General features: G+C 48.0%; 1 protein-coding gene across 1 annotated transcript in view; it reads left to right on the top strand.

Annotated features, from left to right (window-relative positions):
- Window positions 1–19,241, top strand: part of Map3k9 (mitogen-activated protein kinase kinase kinase 9) — a 64,801-nt gene that overhangs the window by 13,809 nt on the left and 31,751 nt on the right. The window contains 1 exon segment of the mRNA XM_057782393.1: window positions 19,060–19,240. Within this exon segment, the coding sequence (XP_057638376.1) occupies window positions 19,060–19,240 (181 nt within the window).

Consider the following 19,241-nt stretch of genomic DNA (forward strand, 5'->3'; position numbering starts at 1 on the left):
CAAACTATTCCAGAATGGGTCTGGTATTTAGCAAGGGATCAGCTGCAGGGATCAGCTCCTCATCTTCCTTGAGAGGTAGGCAGGTGACTTTGCGTGTGCCTCAAGAATGAACCCCCATGCTGTCAAGATAGCTCGGAAGGTAAATGTGCTTGCCACCCAAGCCTGACTTGAGTTAGAAAAGACTAGATATTTTAGGTTTTGCTGGGGAAAAGTATGCCGATAGTAAAAACCTTGGACTTACCTTTTGTCACTGGAGGCTGTGTCTAAGTTTAGCTAGTGGCTACCAGGCAAGTCCCAGAGCATTGTGCTCAGTTGATGGGAAGTACTTTCTGCAGCCAAAATACATACGTAATCGAATAAAGCCAGAGTGAGGCAAACAGCAAGCCAGCAGACATGACTCTGCAGAAGAAAACAGCGTGACCAGTGTCCGGTCTTGTGGGGATGCTGACGGTCCCTTCCCCAGGTCCTTCCTGGCTCTCTCCTACCTACCTATTAGCCCACCTAGCCTCCCTCCCTGTCCCCTTCCTTTTTTTGCTTTGGTGGCCTTGGAGACTGAATCTTGGGTAGTTCTTTACCACTGAGCAATAACCATAGGCCCTGGCTCTCTTTGGGTGTTAGGGCTATAGGAGTAAGCTAGAACACAGGGTTAAGCCCTGCCCTCAAGGAGTTCCCTGTGGGGTCAGAGAGAAGGACTTTGATTAAAACAAACTCACACAGAAGCTTAAAGTCAGGGCTAGTCAATGACAAGAAGGGTGGAGGGGACATTAGTACCATAAGAAAGATGATCAAGGCATATGCTCAACAGGGGCATTGTGGGATTTCCTAGGGACATTTTTTGTAGGAGACTGACCTGAAGAGGGAAGAACAGTTGATGACTAGAAAGGGAGAAAAAGGGGATGAGAAGGTTCCAGAAAGAGAGACCTCCCACACCTGTAGTTGGAGGCTGTTTGTTCGTTTCTCAACTTCCCAGACCCAAAATAATCACACAGGAACTGTATTAATTACAAAACTGCTCAGCCTATTAGCGCAGGCTTCTGATGAACCTTATCCTCTCTGTGATGTAGCTCAGGGTTTCTTATAAACACAAAGTCATGAGGTCGCAGTCTGAAGAATACAGCCTCTTGCCTAGGCCCAGAGAACACAGCTCTTTAGAGTCCCCTCTGGGACCCTGGAACCCTCTTGTTGAACCGTACTCTGCTCCTCTTACTAAGTCAGGATTATTAACATACGGCCTTGTCTTCTCTGGAACCTCGGCAGAGTTAGGACGAGAGGGCTTAGTGTGGATGGGGGTGTCTGTCCCACCTGGTCCCACAGTCATGCAGAGGCTTATGAAAATTATAAACTTTTTGGCCTGTTAGCTCAGGCTTATTATTAACTATCTCTTTCAACTTAAATTAACGCATAATTCTTATCTATGTTTAGCCACGTGGCTTGGTACCTTTTCCTCAGTGCAGCATTTTCATTTTGCTTTCTTTGTGTCTGGTGGTGGGGGGTGGTGACTGCAGATTGAGCTTTTCCTCTTCCCAGAATTCTCCTAGTCTGGTCGCCCTGCCTATACTTCCTGCGTGGCTACTGGCCAGTGAGCATTTTATTAAGCCAGTACGAATGACAGATCTTTACAGGGTACAAGAGCATTATCCCACAGCAGCTTAGTTTTTTATTAATACAAGTGTTAGAGATGGTCACAAGCGATCCTCATCAGAGAGACTTTGAATTGGACATCTGTTGCAATCCTTCTATATATAAATATATATATACATATATATATTTCTATATATAAATAAGTAAATATTATATAGACATATATAAAAATGTCTTATTTAGGAGTGAGCTGTCAGCTTTCACTGGTGGGCACCTTGAGCATCCAGGTATTTCTGCATTCTCTATAATCTGCTGGAAAGAAGGACTTACTGATTACATCTGAGGGTGGCATTTGTCTGGGAGTGTACACATAAATATCTAGCAGGCAGTTTTGTTTGTTTGTCTATTACTAGGTTACCTTCTGTAGTCTCAAACCCGATCAGAGAGGGGTTGGTTACCCCCGGTAACAACTGTTGCCTCTATTGCACCATCGCATGTGTCTTGCTGTCAGTTTGCTATTGTAGTCGGTAGGGTTCGCAGCTGGGTCCAACTGTTGACACCTTTTTCCCCCAGCAGCCTGCTAATATATTCTGGCCAGACCATAACACTCAAGGCCTACTCCCTCCACCCCTAAGATACTGTCTCTTGGAGAAGAGAGCTTGTAGTTATGTTGAAGGGAGACTGGAATGTTGTATATACAAGCTTCATCTTCCTTCTCAGTGGGCATGGAGGTGTGAGAAAAACAGAAAAGCCTCCATAGCATAGTGTGAAGGACATCCAGTGAGCAAAGCTTGGGATTGGTTTTCCTACTCTTGGATGGAGAGGATGAGAATGATTCATAGGAAATGTTACTCTGGATGTCACAACTTTCCACAGCCATTGAAGATACACTGTGGTTAAAATGGTACCTCCCAGCGTTTCAAGCCTTTGGATCTGGGCCTCCTGGCCTGTGAGGTCTGTGGTCTCTGTGGTAAATGGCGCTGCTTCTTCAGCCCTCGGATCCTTTCTCTTCTCCATATCCTGGGTGATATGCAGGTGACAGCCTGAAGCGTTTGCATTTTGTGTGAGCTGTGGTTCCTAACCAGTTTGATTACCTGGCAGGTCTTTGTGAAAATGGGGTGTGCTTGCTATTGTATAGATGTTGTAGGACACGCAATGTGTCATCTGTCATCTGCATAGCGTAGGCATTACTTCTAGCACATTCTTTCTGTCCTCAGGAGGCATACTGTGTAAACACACCCAGACAGCCAGAAAATCATGTGTGGCACAAAACGAAATAGTTAGCCAAAGATTTATGGCTTAGGAGTAGGCAGAAGGAGAACTCAGAGCAAGGCCTTGGTGGAAGAATTAGGTGTTTTAGAAAAAATAGAGATTTGGGAGGAAATGGTGATAGGATGGGTAGGGAACAGTTCATTGAAAACAGGAAATTCCCAAACATGAAATCCCGAACATGCATATGATGCTTCCACATAGGTTAAATCTTTCATGGAGAAGGCTTATCTTCATGTGGCCTGCTTCAGTGCTGTGAGTTCTGAATCAAGCAGTCAGGCCTTGGGCAGAATCCTCAACCTCTGAACTCATTTCCTTTTCTGTAATGAGGACAACCCTCCTATTAACTCAGCATTGTAATGAGAAGTAAATGAAGTTATGAACGTAAGCTTTTAACATCATACCTACCACGAAGCAAATGCTCCTCCATTGCAGGGTTTATCTCCAGGGGCAGCTGCTTCTCTAGTGGCTGCAGATAGGACTACACATTGTCATCTACTGTTTTCATTACCATTGCTCCGGAACCTCCCGCCAGGACAGGAGCCTTTATTATGCGCGTGGGACCTTGGGTCAGGAGTTTGTAAAGGGTTCAGTAGGATGTCTTATCCCTCCTGCTTCTCGGGGGTTTTAGCTGCAGGAGACTCAGCGCGAGGCCACAGGAAGAGACAGGGAGGATCATCCATCTTAAGATTGTTTCCTATATGTCTGGTGCCTGCACCAGGAGGCTTTGACGGCTAGGATCATGGGCTTGGCCCTTTCAAAGCCCTTCACCTTCTGCGGTAGCTCAAGTCTGCAAGCAAAAGTGTACCCAATGAATGGGGTAGAAATGCACATCTTTTCTGGGGTCGTTTAGAAATGCACACTCTGTAGTTACAGGGAGCCTCAAGCGTAAGCAGAGGCCAGTGGAGAAGACACACCCACCTCAGCAAAGCTGCCAGGGTCACACTGGAGAAAAGCACAGGAGGTGGGAGATGCGTGTGAACACGAAATGCATTCCTCGGTGCTCACTAAGGGGGCTCGGCTTGGAGATCCCGGGGAGTCTCTGCAGCTGCCACACAGTGTGTTATCATGCCAGGAAAGGGGAACATGTTGACAAAACCATCGAAGGTCCAGTCTACTTCCTCTTTCCTGGTTATTCTTACCCTATTTATAGCTGGGTGTGTCCAGGCCTGGAGAGATGGGCTGCCCCTGGTCAATCTGAGCTGGTAAGGTGGGAGAAGGAAGCAGGATAGGAAGGTGTTTGACATGATTTTCCCCCCTTTAAGACAGTGGTTGCCTGAAAACCCTGCTTCTGATTTTCCGTTTCTCTCTAGTGGTGTCTGTGTCTCACTGATCTTAGGGATGAAGCCCCAGCTGTATTATCTGGGCTTAATTCACACAAAATGGCCATGACTGTCAATGTCTAAACTGACATCTTTTGAAGCAGTTATATTTTAGGATGTGTGAGAGAGGAGATGCATGTTGGGAGGCTCAGCTGGAGCATTGACACCTATTTCTCTTTGAACCACAAAGCAGCCTTTTCTCAGCAGTATGGGAGCCCTGGGAAGGGGTACGGTGGCCAGGGAAGAGATGAAAGTGAAGTCCCCATGGGAAGCTGGGGCTGGCCAGAGGCACTTTTCAAGACTGATGAATTGCGACCTATAAATATGTCAGTCCCCTGTCTTGTCTCCTGCCCTCCAACTCAGAAAGGCCGTGGATATCCACGTCATGCTGTTGAATCATGTAGCAACCACAGGTATGGCACACGATGAAAGTGGGTGCTTTCTTTGAGTCTCTCTCTCTCTCTCTCTCTCTCTGGTACATACCAGATTTGAGCTGGGAAGGATGGAACCCTGAAACCCTTGAGTATTTGAACTGAAGCCCCAGTGTCCTGGTCCTGTGAAGTAACTAGCCTTTTTGGATACCATGAGTCCCAGACTGGGTCTTCCGGGGGTAGGGGAGAAGCTTGGTCTCTGTATATGAATTACTCTCTCTTTCTCCTCTTAGTTGTGTTCCCAACAAGTAGTTGGCATCAACCATTTTATTAGTTGTTTTCCTCATCACTGAGACAAATGGCTGACAGAAGCAGTGGCAGGAAGGGAGGGAGGGAGGGAGGGAGGGAGGGAGGGAGGGAGGGAGGGAGGGAGGGAGGGAGGGAGGGAGGAAGCACAGACTGCTTTTGGTTCACGTTGAGGAAGCTGACAGCAAGAGTTGCCTTTTTGTCTAGTCTAGTACTCTCCAGCCTATGGAATGGTTCCGTCTTCCTCCTCAGTTAAACCTCTGTAGAATCCAAACACCCTGAGGTGATTCTGAATCCAGTCAAAGCAACAATGACGATATCAATTCCAATAGTCTTCCATCCAGACAGTTGTTGGCTGTTTACTGTGCCCTTCCTGCCCGTCTATTGCTCTTCCAGTTGAAAGTGTCTCATTGCTGCCATGGTGGTTCCACTGAAACCCAGATCTTATCACATCTTCCCTGCCTAAAACCTCCCTCTGCTCTAGTCCTGCTCCCGTCCTGTCCTTCACTGCACTCCACCCTCTACTCTCTGGAAGGATCGAACCTAGGGCTTCGCATACTCAACCACTGAACTATTTCCCCAGCCTGCTTTCCCCTTTTTATTTTGACACAGGCTAAGTTATCCCAGCTGGTCTTGAGTTTGTGGTTCTCCTACCCCAGCCTCCTGTGTAGCTGGGATTACAGGTCTGCACCCCCTGGCTCGGCCTCTCTTCTCCATTAATGTTCTGCTCCAGCTACAAGGGACTGATTCCTGGATGTCTTCACACTCACCTTACCCTTTGAGCTGGAATCACATGATTCTCTCTAAAAGCTGAGAGTGGCTTTCTCATGGTTCTCCCTGGAGCAAGTCCCATCCTTATAGCTCCGAAAGGGGCTCTGTCTTCCTCCCAGGCACTTCTTCCTCTGTGTTTCCGTCTCCCCAGAATCTTCCACCGTTATGTTCAAACACGATGAGCAAATGAGATAGAGTGATGTCTTGGGAGGAGCAGAGCACCCCACTTCACAACTTCCTCCTCATGAAATTTCGGGGAAAACTGCCACTGCTTCACCTGCAAATACAGAGCAGAAGGCATTTCTCTCATGGTGTCCGCAGGAGGAAATCATGTAAAGATACTTGACATGGAGTAAGTGCTCAATAAATAGTAGTGATGGCGGGGATGTAACTTACAGTGTAAGGGGGCAGGGTTGTGAGAATAGGGACTGTTCCGTCCTGCGTGGATCACCTATAGGTCCCTCTCACCTCCTCTCCCTGTTCCAACTGCTGACCTTTCAGTGACCAAAGCAGCTGCCTCTTTGGCTTGCCAAGGTCTGTGAGTACTGTCTGGGAGGAACCTTGATTTCTTGGAGTAACAGCCTGGATTTTTCTCCTGGTTCTAGTTCTGATCTTGGATAGGGACTATATTTTAGAGGCTTTAGCTAACCCCAGAGCCCTTCAAGCCCCAGTTTTCTCATGGGTAAACTGGGGGTGCCATGCAGGTTGCAGGGTTGCTAAAAGGAGTGGGTGAGGCAGTGCGGATGTGAAGTTCTTAAACGGCTCCTGAGATCTAAGAAGATGCAAGAAATAGCGCTGCTGCGGTTATTGTTGTGACTCCTGCCCAGAGAGCCAAGTGGACACTGCAGTTAGGCAGGGTGGGGCCTTGGTGTTCTTTCTGCTCATTGCTTTCTGAGGACAAAGCTCAGGGTGTTAAGGGTCAGTGTGCTAGGCAGGTGACTCCCGGGCAGAGGGAGTGCCTTGTGCTTCAGGGCTCTACACAGCCAGCCCAATCACTTCTGTTGGCATAGGGTCACTGAAGTCATCCGCCTCCTCTAGCTCTTACAATCCTTCTGCTTCCTTTTCAGCATGGATCCTAAGCCTTGAGGGGAGGAGTTTGATGAAGACATCTCAAAAGGGAGAAAAAAAATGATCAAAAAGAACTATATAACCAAAAAAAAAAAAGTATAGGTGACTAGGACAACCTTGGGCTGGGATATGAATGGAAAAGTGAGATAAGAAGGAAGGACGCGGCTACTCCTGAAGTCTGGAGAAGGTTCTTATTGTAGACATAGGGGAGAAAGCAGGCAGAAGAGTCCAGGCTGAACATGGCTGGCAGACTCAACTGGACCATGAGAAGAGAGGTGGGGAGGGAGAGCAAGAGAATAGCCAAGAGAGGTGGCCCAGGGTTCAGAGGCCAAGAGAGGGCATAGCCAAAATGGCTGAGCTATACAGGGATCGGGCTGGGGGGAGGGAAACAGAAGCCCAGGCCCTAGGAGGGAGAGGTTTAGGGTAGGGGTCTGGGAGAGCTTGCTAGCTTCAGCTTTGATATATTAATAGGTACCTCAGCCATTTGTCCTGGGTTTCTGTGACCTAGCAGGATAGAGTAAGGAAATCCAGTTCTTGTGAATGGTGTGTCGACTGAGGGCATGGTATGGCTAAAGGGAGGTTTTAACTGCAGATATGAAAGAGAGAACAAAAAGAGAGAAAGAGGGGGGAGAGGGAGAAAGAGAAGGAGGGTATATAGCAGAAATAGCAGGGTTGTAAAGAGAATGGGTGGCTGTGTGGAGGGAAGCCCATGAGCTGGAAGGAGTGAGAAGGGCTAGGAAGCTAGCATGGACTTTGAAGTGTGGAACAGGTACTTGTGATACTGAGGAGCCTAGAGGTCAGCATGGGCTTTGGTGTACACAAGTACCACAGCTAGCCACATGTCCCTTCTGCCTTTTGGAGCTGCCAGATGGAACCTCTCTGTTGGGGGAGTGAGCAGTAAGTTTCCCTCAGGGTTGACTGAGGCTGCTGGTGCGCAGTGGGGCTGAAGTCCTAAAGTCTGAGCAGGATGCCTGCTCTTTGCCTTGTGCTGTGTGTGAGTCACCACTCTCTGAGGCCCTTCCTGCTGTCCTGGGCAGAGTCACTGGGTAAGATGCGACATCTTAGAAAAGAGAACAGGTAATTTGAGGGTGACTTGTCACGGGTGAAGGGCAGTGGATCTTGCTGGGAAAGGGTAGTGAGATAGGAATTGAGGAAGCCACAGGGCCTTAGAGGTTGGTAGGAAATGAGAGATGGGGTCAGTCTTGTCTGGTAGTTCTCATTGCCTAGGGTCTGAAAGCTGGTAAGAGAAGGTTCTGGAAGTCAAGACAGAGGAGGTCCTGGATTGATGGTGTTGTGTTGGGCCTGCAGGCTGCCCATTCCCATCACGAGAGTCACATTCTCGTGGGGCAAGCAGGTCGTTCGGGTCCTCTGCTTTGTTCATTCTTATCCGTGCATTTGGCAGCCATCACAACACTGCTGTTCTGAGGGTTTGCCTGGGTTTCCCAGGTCGAGCATGTCATGCAGGGTTAGTTTGCAGGGTCTGGCCCCACTGCTCACAGCAGAACTCAGATCTTCTCTACTGACTGCACACCTGGTGTAAGAAGGTTGTTTGCCCTGCCTTTCAGCACTGGTATCCCAACTCTCAAGCTAATGTACTGTCTCAAGCCTGGTGCTTTTGGCACATGTTGGTCCTGAGTTGTGCCTGGATAACAGGAGAAACGTCCGCCAGCAAGCTTTACCACCACGTGTGGCCAGAGTGCCCTGGTTTGGTCTTTCATGCTCATGAGAGTCCCGGACACTTGCTTCTAACCTAGGTATACAAAGCTGCCACATGATAGTACTCAAGTCGTTTGCGTTTAGGCTAAGACCCCAGGGTTCCCGTGGGAAGTGCACTTGAGGGTAGAAGTAGACTTGGTAATGGCTTTGGTAGCGACTGTTAATTCTTTCCCCTTCTAAACACAGGTTTTCTTCCTTTGCCTTGTCATTGAGAAACACCTGTCCCCTGGACAGTGCTGTCCAGAAAACCACCTGCAGAGCTGATGTGACCAACAGAGATGTCAGCACGAGGCTGTTTAGAACAGCGGTTCTCAACCTGTGAGTTGTGACCCCCTAGGGGGTCACATATCAGATATCCCACATATTAGATATTTACATTACAATTCATAACAGTAGCAAAGTTGCAGTTATAAAATGGCAATGAATAATAATTTTATGGCTGGGAGTCACCACAACATGAGGAACTGTATTAAAGGGTTGCAGCATTAGGAAGGTTGAGAACCACTGAATTAGAAGAGGTTCCTGCCCAATTTTCTATAATCTGAGACTGTTCCATGACAAGAATATAAGGTTCCAGTGCTGAGGAGAAACAGGGTATTGTGAAGACATAACTGCTCGACATCCGGCCCATGTGGGGTGCTAGGGGAGCTAGACGGAGAAGCCAGAGTGACGTTCCAGGCCTGGCTCTTCGTCTTTGATGTGAAAAAGTCACTTAGCTTTGAGCCCCAGCTTTCTCATGGGGAAAATGGGAATGGTACACAGCTTGCAGGGATGCCAGAAAGAGTGGGTCACGTGGAATGTGTGTGGAATTTCCATACTGCACCAGAGAAAGAGAAGGCATGCAAAAACTGTAGCCGCTGCTATTAAGTGACAATTTTTTTAAATTAATTAATTTTTTTTTACATACCAATCCCACTTTCCCTTCCCTCGTCTCCTCCCAAGTGACTTAAATTTTGATAATAATGCAATTCTATGTAGAAATGTGATGAGTTTGACAGTATGGATGAACATAAAGAAAACTTGTCACCTGGAATCCTGTTGCACAGATTCCCCAGTGTTAGCATTTTGATAGATGTCTGCCAAGTGATTTTTATATGTGACAGAAGACAGAAGCCTTAAAATTTAAGTTGAACTATTTATTATTGCTCACTACTTTTTATTATAATGTAGCTACAGATAGTACTAAATTGCCTACTATATCTTGTGTATGTGTAGAATGTGTGTGTATAAGTGTGTGTGTGTGTGTTGCATTTGTATGAGTGAATGATGCAGGCACATACATGTCATGGTGCAGATGTATGTGTCAGAGGATAACCTCAGGTGTCAGTCTTCACCATCCACCTGTTTTGAGACAGGGTCTCTTGGTTGTTTTCCTGCTGTGTGGGCCAGGTCAGCTGTCCTGTGGCTGCTAGGGGTCGTCCTGGCTCTGCCTCCTGTCCTCACACTATGTCTTTTGCCTTTGCTTGAGTTCTGGGCATTGAGACTCAGGCTCTCAGACTTTCATGGAAAGTGCATTCACCCACTGAGCTGTCTCCCCAGGCCCTGCTATATCTTTTGAACATAATCTTTGTTGTTGCTGTGTTGAGGATGAACTCGGGGCCTTGTGCACACTAAACAGAATTTTAAGTAACACGCAGATGATCTAGGCTAAAAAGATGAAACAGGTCTCTGTTGCTTAGGTATCTCTTTCACATTGCTAACACCATCTAATTAGATGTAAAGTACAATGCTACAAAATCTCTTTAAGGCAAAACAGAATTGTGCCAGATCCAGTGGCATGCACCTGTATTCCCATCTATTGGGAGTCTGAGGCAGGAGGATTTCATGGGCTGAGGCATTAAAGGCTAGCTTGTGTTCACTGGTTAACAGTGAATGGCCTTCTTAAAAAAAGAGGAGGAGGAGGAGGAGCAGGAGGAGGAGGAGGAGGAGAAAGGATGAGAGAAACTGAGCATAGTGATGCATGCCTGGAATTCCAGTACTCTGGAAGCAGAGGCAGACGTATAAGATTAAGGCCATCCTGGGCTACATAGTGAGTTAAAGGGCGGCCAGGGGTACATGGGATCTGCATAAGTAAAAGCAGAGGGAAAGATGGAGGACCGAAGCATATGTGTGACTTACAGTAGACGGCAAAGGTCTCTGACTTCTTCCTGGCAGGTTGAACGTCTTTATGGGTCCTAGTTCAATTTCTTTTCCAACACCCAGTGCTTAGCGTGGTATCTGATTCATATGGGTTTTCAATGTACAGACTTTTTTCCATGTAAAAAGGTTCTTATCAAAACTTATTATAGAATGTGACACAATACTTTAATAAGTGCACAGCTGAAGCATATGTTTCAGGTTGGTTCCTTTCACAGCAGCACAGAGGGGCTCTGCAGATCTCTGTACACGAGGTCTGGTTCCCTGGGATGTTCCCCCTGTTTCGACACGGGGTTTTAACCCATGTCTGTTGTGTTTTGAATGTGAAATGACCCTCGCAGGCTCATGCGTTTGCACCCTTGGTCCTCAGCTGGTGGTGTGGTTTGGGGAGGCTGTGGAGCCTTTTGGATGTAGAGTATAAATGGCAGATACTGGACTGTGGGTTTGGGGTAGAGGGTTAGAGCCTACTCCTGGCTCCTGCCCCAGCTCTGCACTTCCTGAGTGCTGATCCTATGTAACCCATGCCTTGTCCTCCCACTGTGATGGACTGCATTCCCCCAGCCACGAGCCAGAGTAAACCTTCTCCTCTGAAGTTGTTTCTGTCCAGTGTTCTGACGCAGCAATGAGAAAAGTCATGACACAGAAGATGGTCCCGAGAAACAGAGCTGTTGCTGTGATGAGCCCGACTGTTTGGAACTCTGTGGAGCAATGTGGTAGAGTTTGAAGCTGTAGGCTGTGGTGCCGCATGCAGAACCTAATGGGATATTCCAGTGGAAACTCTGAAGACCAGAGTGGAGATACACATAGACAGCCAGCTATGCTTCTTTTGTGCCTAGCGTTTTTGTCAACGTGACATGAGCTGGAGTCCCTTTAGAAGAGGGAATGTCAGCTGAGAAAACTCTTCCATCAGATTGGCCTGTAGAGGGGCTGGCCTACTACGGGTGGTGCCATCCCTGGGCTGGTGGTCCTGGGTTGTGTAAGAAAGCAGGTTGAGTAAGTCATGAGAATCGAGCCAGTAAGGAGCACTCCTCCATGGCCTCTGCTTCAGTTTCTGCCTCTAGAAACTGACTTTCCTTATCAGGGGCTGTGAGCTGTATGATGAAACCAACCCTTTGCTCCCTGTGTTTATCACAGCAGTAGAAAGCTAACAGGACTGGTACAGCATCTCCGTGCCGTTCACAACTCTGCCAGCTCGGGGTGTAGTCCTGGCTTGATGGTCCTAGATGGGAGCTGCCGTCCAGGCCACACAGTGTAGGGATGGATGATGGCTGGGGCCAGAGGCCCTCGACTGCATGCCACTCATCACTTAACCGGCTGTCCTTGGGACAAGGAGACTGGGTTATGTTGTAAGTCACTGTGGCCTTCTGGAACTGTGTCTAGGTGGATCCTGTTACAGTGTGGGGAGAGAGAACAACTGACCAGCAATGGGTCACAGCTTTCAGGCTCTTCCTGTCATTAATCCCAGTCCTTCCATGACAGGCTGCCAGGATCGCTAGTGCCGCAGTCCATTTCTGCTTTGTTATCAGTTTGGCTTCCCTCACTGCTGACTCTAACCTTCTGCTTTAACCCTTACTTAGAGATCTCTCTCTCTCTCATTTTTTTTTTTTTTTTTTTTTTTTTTTTTTTTGGTTTTTTGAGACAGGGTTTCTCTGTGGTTTTGGAGCCTGTCCTGTAGACCAGGCTGGTCTCGAACTCACAGAGATCCGCCTGCCTCTGCCTCCCGAGTGCTGGGATTAAAGGCGTGCGCCACCACCGCCCGGCTTCTCTCTCTCTCATTTGTTAGCACCCCTGGAGTTGGAGGCCTAGGGATGTCTGCATGGGTGGGAAAAGGCATCAGGCAGGCAGCTGTCTTAGAGGCTGGAATGTGCTGCCTTCTGTTTACCTAGTTTCTGTTAAACCATTGAAATGAATGGTTTCCCCCGAAGGGAGCAGCTACATGTTTCTATACAAAGCATGAATATTTCTGCTTTCTTGTTTTTGAATGTGCACAGGTGGTGGTGTGTTGATAAACTGTAAATTCCCTGTAAGTGTTCTGTTAGGGCGGCACACTATAGCACAGTGGTCTGGAGCCTTGATTGAGCACTCGGTGATGTCTGGCTTCTGCTTTTCTTGTGAACCAGCCTATTTGAATTCCAGGCTCCATATTTGAAAGTAGGCTTAGTAATACAACTGCCTTCCTGTTGAGAAGATTAAAGATGATGATGGGTGTAAATCACTTAGTGCGGAACCAGGCACTGAGGCCTCCATAACCATCAGCTGTGCCTACGTTTTCTCTTCTAAGTTAGTGGACACTAAGTAGCACTGTAAAGACATTTTCTAAAGCAGAAAGGACATAGTTTTAAAAGTTAGAAATCACTAGTATAGCTTCTCAGGTGACTGATGGAGGCCTAGAACAAGTACTTATAGTCCTGAAGAAACTTAAGAGAAGCATTCTGTGTTTTCTTGATACACACACACACACACACACACTCAGTGAGGACACACATTTATCGAGTACCTCATGGTTCATGCAGGAGAGGCCATTGTGGTTCACCTTTGCTTTATCTGAGACCCAGAGAAAGGCCATTGCATTAAGTTTTCTTGGCTGTACACTTGTCTGTTCATTTTGATTTCCTCTTTTCTCTGAAGAGGGGCAAGGTCTTTAGTGCCCCGAGACTCCATTTTCTCCACTCCTCTGTAGGTTTGGATGCTTGTGGGGAAGCCCAGCTTTGTTGGCTGTGCAGGTGGAACTCAGTGAGACTCTGCTGACAGCATGAACCCAGCCAGGGCCCCAGCGATTGCTGGCATCTCCCTGCCATGCTCAGGCAGCACCACACCTCTGCCGAAGCCTGGAGTCAGGGAGTCTAGGCAGTGAATCATTTGCCCAGTAAGCAAGTCTGTTCTCCCTTGGCCATGCCTAAAGGGATAGAGTGGGCAGAGGGCCAGACTGGGAGAGGCTGGGGGATGTGCCCCGACTGTACTTTTGTGCCAGCTAGTGGTCCCTGGCCAGTCTCCCCTGCTGGGCTCTTGCTGCGTCAGCGCAGAGGGGCTGCTCCGTGTTAGCAGCTGCTGTGTGGGCGCTCACGGCTTCTGACTGTGGCTGGGGTTCTGGATCGTTCCTCTTCTTCCTTGAAGGCATTGTAGTGCAGGAATGAAATCTCTCAAATGTCACCGTGGACACCCCAAAGGCCACAGTGGCAAGAGCATAGGCTTTTTAACTTTTCCTCTGGGGCAGAGTCATCTCCTAACTCCTCTTTAACTGTGAGTTTTACCATTCTTATCTCAAGACAGTTGGCAGAACTTGACTGAGTTCTGGGGAGACTGATGACGCGTTCAGGGAATTGCAGGCTTTGAGAGTGTCGGAGATAGAGAAATGGAATCCTGGGGAGGATTTCACAGGGCTGGAACTGGGACCCGCTATCCTTGGGACCATGTCTGTTGCTGTTTTCTTTTCCTGTCTTGCTATGGCTCTGGGGAGTTCTCCTTTAGGTAAAAGAGATATTGATACTCTGATGTGTCTCTCTCCCGCCTACCCTGTCTTCCTCTCTCCTCCCCCTCCCTATTTCTTCCTCTTCCTATGGAAGACTTGTGCCCTTGTGAAGAGTATGGTACCGAAATCCTCTTGTACTCAGCCTCAACAGTTACCAGCTCATAGCTCTTCTTCCATCTGTCACCCCACTCATTCCCACCTATTATTATTTTGAAGGAAATCACCAACACCCCATCAGTTCCTGTGTAAATGTTTCAGTGTGTACGCCCTTTTGAAGACAAATGCAGCTATGTGCTGAGTCGCATCAGAGAGCCCAGGATGAGTCTGACTCAGCAAAGTCCTCCAGAGACAAAAGCAGAGACTGGAAAAACCCTTCAAGAAACTACAGTGGTAGAAAACAAACAAAAAGCCAGAGAGGAAACGTTAGACCCATCATACAGAGGCTGCTGCCACCCAGGAAGGAGCGTTTGTACTTCTCATTCCAGAAACAAATGAGAAAATGAGAAAGAACTTTTCCGACTTAGAAAACCATGATGGGAAATAAAAGCTCAATTGCAGGGCCAGGAAGTCAGCATGATGTAGCTCAGAAAGAAAAGAACAGCAAAGAATATTTTAAAAAGTAGATGAGGAAAGAGAAGGAAATTGGGCGGCTTAGAGTTTGAAGGGGCTTGCCGCTAAGACCGATGACCTGAGTTTGATCCCTGCAGCAGACCTGCAACTTGTACTCGCATGATATAGCATGAGTGTTTCTACACGTACATACAAACACATGCATGCATGCACACACGCATGTACACGTGCACACACAAATAAATATAATTTTTTATTTTTAAGGCTTGAGAACTAGTCCATAAAGCCCATTGCCAAACTAATAGGTAGTGGTCGAGCCTTTGGGGCATGAAGGCCCGCTGTCAAAAGTAAGTCACAAAGGGCAGGATTTGAAAAAGTTGTAGCTCAGACTGTGACATGGGAACCCACTACCAATCCTCTGCAGTGAGCACTGTGCCCTCACCACTGTGGTGGACTGGGGTCCTCTGAAGCAGAGAACCCGAGTATATTTTTTCTCCTTAGGTTAATTCTGTCAGGTGTCTTGGCCAGAGGGTGCTGAAGTAACTGGCGTAGCCATTGCAGGCTGTATCTCCAAATTATCCCTTCTTCTGTAGCCCACACCCCACATTGCATCAAGATATGCTGGTTCCTGGGGGCCCCTGGCTGAGGCGTTACTTTCTGTGACTGTGCTCCCTTCTGCATAATCATCCCCCAATATGTTTCAACATTAACAAGGGTAAGCAATAGTCAGAGAAAATGCACAGGTACTCCTCAGTCAGTAACTGGCCAGGTAGGAGGGAGTTCTTGCCAAGAGGCTGGCCCTGTGGTTCCTGGAGCAGAATATCATGGATTCTAGAAGAGAATGAAGCTTTTACCCTCTGGGAGTCACATTCCATGGCATTCTAGAGAAAAAGATGGTAGGCACTTACATGCCTCAGCAGGGAGTAGTTGAATTGTGTGCAGTTGGTTTTGGCTGCTGAGGAAGTAGCAACGGGGTAGCAGAAGAGATGAGTAGTCAGCCATAGCATTGAGGAAATTGAGTTAAACCTTAAGGACAGAATTTCTCTCTCGTCTCTGGATCACACGGCACAGAGGTGAAGGACAAGACTGGGAAGTGAGAGGTGTGAATTCTGCCCCTGTCCCCAACCCTCATCAACTGGACAGAGCTGGCCTAATGTTTTCACCTCTCTTTCGAGTGGATGAGACAAAAAGAGTCATCCCCTACATCTCAGAGATGACTAAAGGACTCCGAAGATGTTAGTAGGCAGCCACTAAGATGACATTTGATCTTAGTCTGAGGCCTAAATGAGATGCAAGATTGACAGGGCAGGAATCAGCCACGGATTGTCTGTCTGCGTGGAGTAGTCCAGCTACCTACAGGTCAGCTCCACTTACCACTGCCCACGCACCTCATCCTCAGCTGACCACACACTCACACTGTTTGGACTCTATGGCCTAGGGTCCTACCCTCATCCACAGACAGGGACTATAATCTGAGACCAGTCTGCTGCTCAGCAGCCAGTAGCACTGGCTCCCACGTACTTAGTTAACTCAGCACCGGCGCTTGTAGACCTCACATGCTGATGGACACCCGTTAGCTGAGATGAAATATGAGAGATGAAATCAAGCAGTGTCCAGCCAACCATCCAGTGGAGTGCCGCTCACCCACAGCATTGACAGCTGCCACCTCTGTCTGTTCTATTTTCGCTGCCCCAAAGGAAGTCCTGCAAGCACTAGGCAGGTATTCCCCATTCGCCTCTCCTCCCCTGAGGAACCACCCATCTGCTTTGGACGTACCCACTGTGAATAGTTCATGAAATAGAATGTTGTCTTATTTTACTTACTGTTTTCAAGGTTGGTGACGTTATAGCTTAAGAATACGCCATTGTCATAAATCCTGCGATGTATGTAAACAGGACAGCTGCTCATTTGGGATCACGTGCTGAGTAACTGAACATGGCTGCCTACTAACAGCTGAGTTCTCTAGTCATCTCTGAGATGTAGGGGATGACTCTCTCTGTCTCATCCACTCGAAAGAGAGGTGAAAAGATTAGGCCAGCTCTGTCCAGTTGATGAGGGTTGGGGACAGGGACAGAATTCACACCTCTCACTTCCCAGCCTTGTCCTTCACCTCTGTGCCGTGTGATCCAGAGACGAGAGAGAAATTCTATCCTTAAGGTTTAACTCAATTTCCTCAATGCTATGGCTGACTACTCATCTCTTCTGCTACCCCGTTGCTACTTCCTCAGCAGCCAAACCAACTGCACACAATTCAACTACTCCCTGCTGAGGCATGTAAGTGCCTACCATCTTTTTCTCTAGAATGCCATGGAATGTGACTCCCTGTTGTACCCTATCCCTGCCACTTAGGGCTCTGGGTGACTGGACCTTACTCTCGGTGTGTAGGGGAGGCACTCCCTCTGAGTTTCTTGTATCTGAGCTGCTTTGAGGATAGTTGGTGGCCAGTGGCCTCTGGAATGGGATTGGAAAATTCCCTTAGTGTCACTTGCCTGGCTTTTGAATGTCTGCTTTCCTGTCGTTTTTTTGCTTGGGAAGATTCTGGAAGGTCTGTTTGTTTGGGGTATTTTTTGTTTTGTTTTGTTGTTGTTTTAACCACTAAATGTGGAGAGGAAGGTTTTTTCTTCTCTCATTTTTTTATCTGCTCAAGCTCCTGGGTGGGGGAAGCTAGGGTGGGAAGGAATGTGTCTGGAGTAAAGAGGGTGTGGCAGAGGACAGGGAGGCTTAGTCCATTAGGTGTAGGGTGGGGTTGTTTTCTTTTCAGCCTCCAGCTCTGCAGCTACTGGTAATCCCGCCATACTGCCGCTTTTCTGGGAAGCACATAGGACCTGGAGCTCCTTGGCCCATAGCCCTTCAAGATGTGACAGTTCAGTGGACTGGAGTAGGGGTAGAGAAGAGGGGTGTGGCTGTCTTGAAGCACCTCCTCCGATCCTTAAAGTTGACCCAAGTACTGTCCTCCTAGACTCTGTTCTTTAGCTATAGAGGAGTTTTTGCTGACAGGGTCTGCAGTGAGAGTAAGACATCTCTGTACAGCCGACTTCAGAAGCCCTGTAGTTCATGGAGGATAATGGGAAACAGTTGGGTTAGCTTGGCACACTGGGCTGAGAGCTAACTTGTTTCATTTATATTGTTTTCCTCCCTTAAAAATTTAGTTGCTACACTGTCTCCAGCAGGTTTCTTCTTCACAAGGTGAGGAGGGAACCTTCCTTCTTGCTCTGAACTTATGCAGATTCGGGCAAGGCTGTGTCCAGCTAAAGAAGCTGTGCTGACACAAAGCTTTTGAACCATGCCACTTGAGACAGGAGGATTGTCCTGCAGGCACCGGCACAGCTCCCTATCCCCTACTGTGCAGAGTTTTACAGTGTGGCATCTTAGTCCATTATGTTTGGGGTGATTTTTAGCTAGCCTGTCTCCTACTGGGTTACGTGTATGACAGGGACTACATATGGGTGAGGTGGCTATTTCAGCCGCCGTCCTAGGAGAGCCGGCTGCCTCCCACACTGCAGTGCTTTGGAGTCATTTCTGCACCAGCTCCTCTTCCCTGAGCATGCTCACTGAGGATATCATGAGTGTGTGCGTGTGTGTGCCTCTGACCCTCCCCAGTTCAACAACCATTTCTCACTTGGTTGTGGGGGACCTGCCTGGATTATGAGAAAATCTCCAGGGTCCAACAAACAGGCTTTCTTCAGAGTGTCAGGGGTGCCCCACCCATAGCATATGAGCCTCATGTGTCTAAGGTAGCTATGAATGTGGCCCAACATAAAACAGCAAACTTATTTAAAACACACATTCTGGGGGTGGGGTAGGAGATGGGTTTTTTGCAGTATTTATTTTGTAACTCAGTTGTATGGTTCTTGAACATGAACTCTGTGGATGATGTAAGTGTCGCAGTGTCAGAAGGTAGGTGGGATGTGCTTGTGAGGGGGTCACAGATGCTGTCTAGACTTTGTATCTGAAACTTTGAAAATCCAACATGCATCTCTAGTTCCGGGGCCCATGAGTGGGTATAATCTAGATGTGCTTTGATGCAGGAAGCCCAAGGGGCTGCTCCTCAGACGGGTCCGTGTGACTCACAGTTCTCCTGACACTCTGAGGCAGGAGGGCAGCCTCTCAAGTCGGGCCTGGTCTCTAGCCCTGGCTTGTGGCACAAAGATGGCAGTCCAAGCTGAATACTCCTAAGCCCAAATGTATGTTTCAGAATTTGGGGTCCTTTTAGATCTGGAAGAACCTTTGTAGATTTCACCTCTAAATAGCTTTTGGATAAGGGATGTTCAGCTTGGAATGCCTGCATTGTGGGGACTTAAGACGATGCCAACAAAAATCCATGGTGCAGAATGAATGTGTTGTGGGTGGTTGTGAAATGGCGTTTCTGCCGCCAGGACACCACGGCAGGACAGTGGCGCCTGCAGGAGGGGGCAGGTGGATGGCAGAGACCCTGCGATTCGGGCTTATCCGTTTTCTTTTGTGTTGCTGTCCTCATCAGTTCTGATCCTGCAGAAAGTGGAGAATGGAGATCTGAGTAACAAGATTCTGAAGATAACTGACTTTGGGCTGGCTCGGGAATGGCACCGGACCACCAAGATGAGCGCGGCAGGGACATACGCTTGGATGGCACCCGAGGTCATCCGTGCTTCCATGTTTTCCAAAGGCAGTGACGTGTGGAGG

The sequence above is a fragment of the Chionomys nivalis genome, chromosome 10 (assembly GCF_950005125.1).
Source record: "Chionomys nivalis chromosome 10, mChiNiv1.1, whole genome shotgun sequence".
Taxonomy (NCBI): Eukaryota; Metazoa; Chordata; class Mammalia; order Rodentia; family Cricetidae; genus Chionomys; species Chionomys nivalis.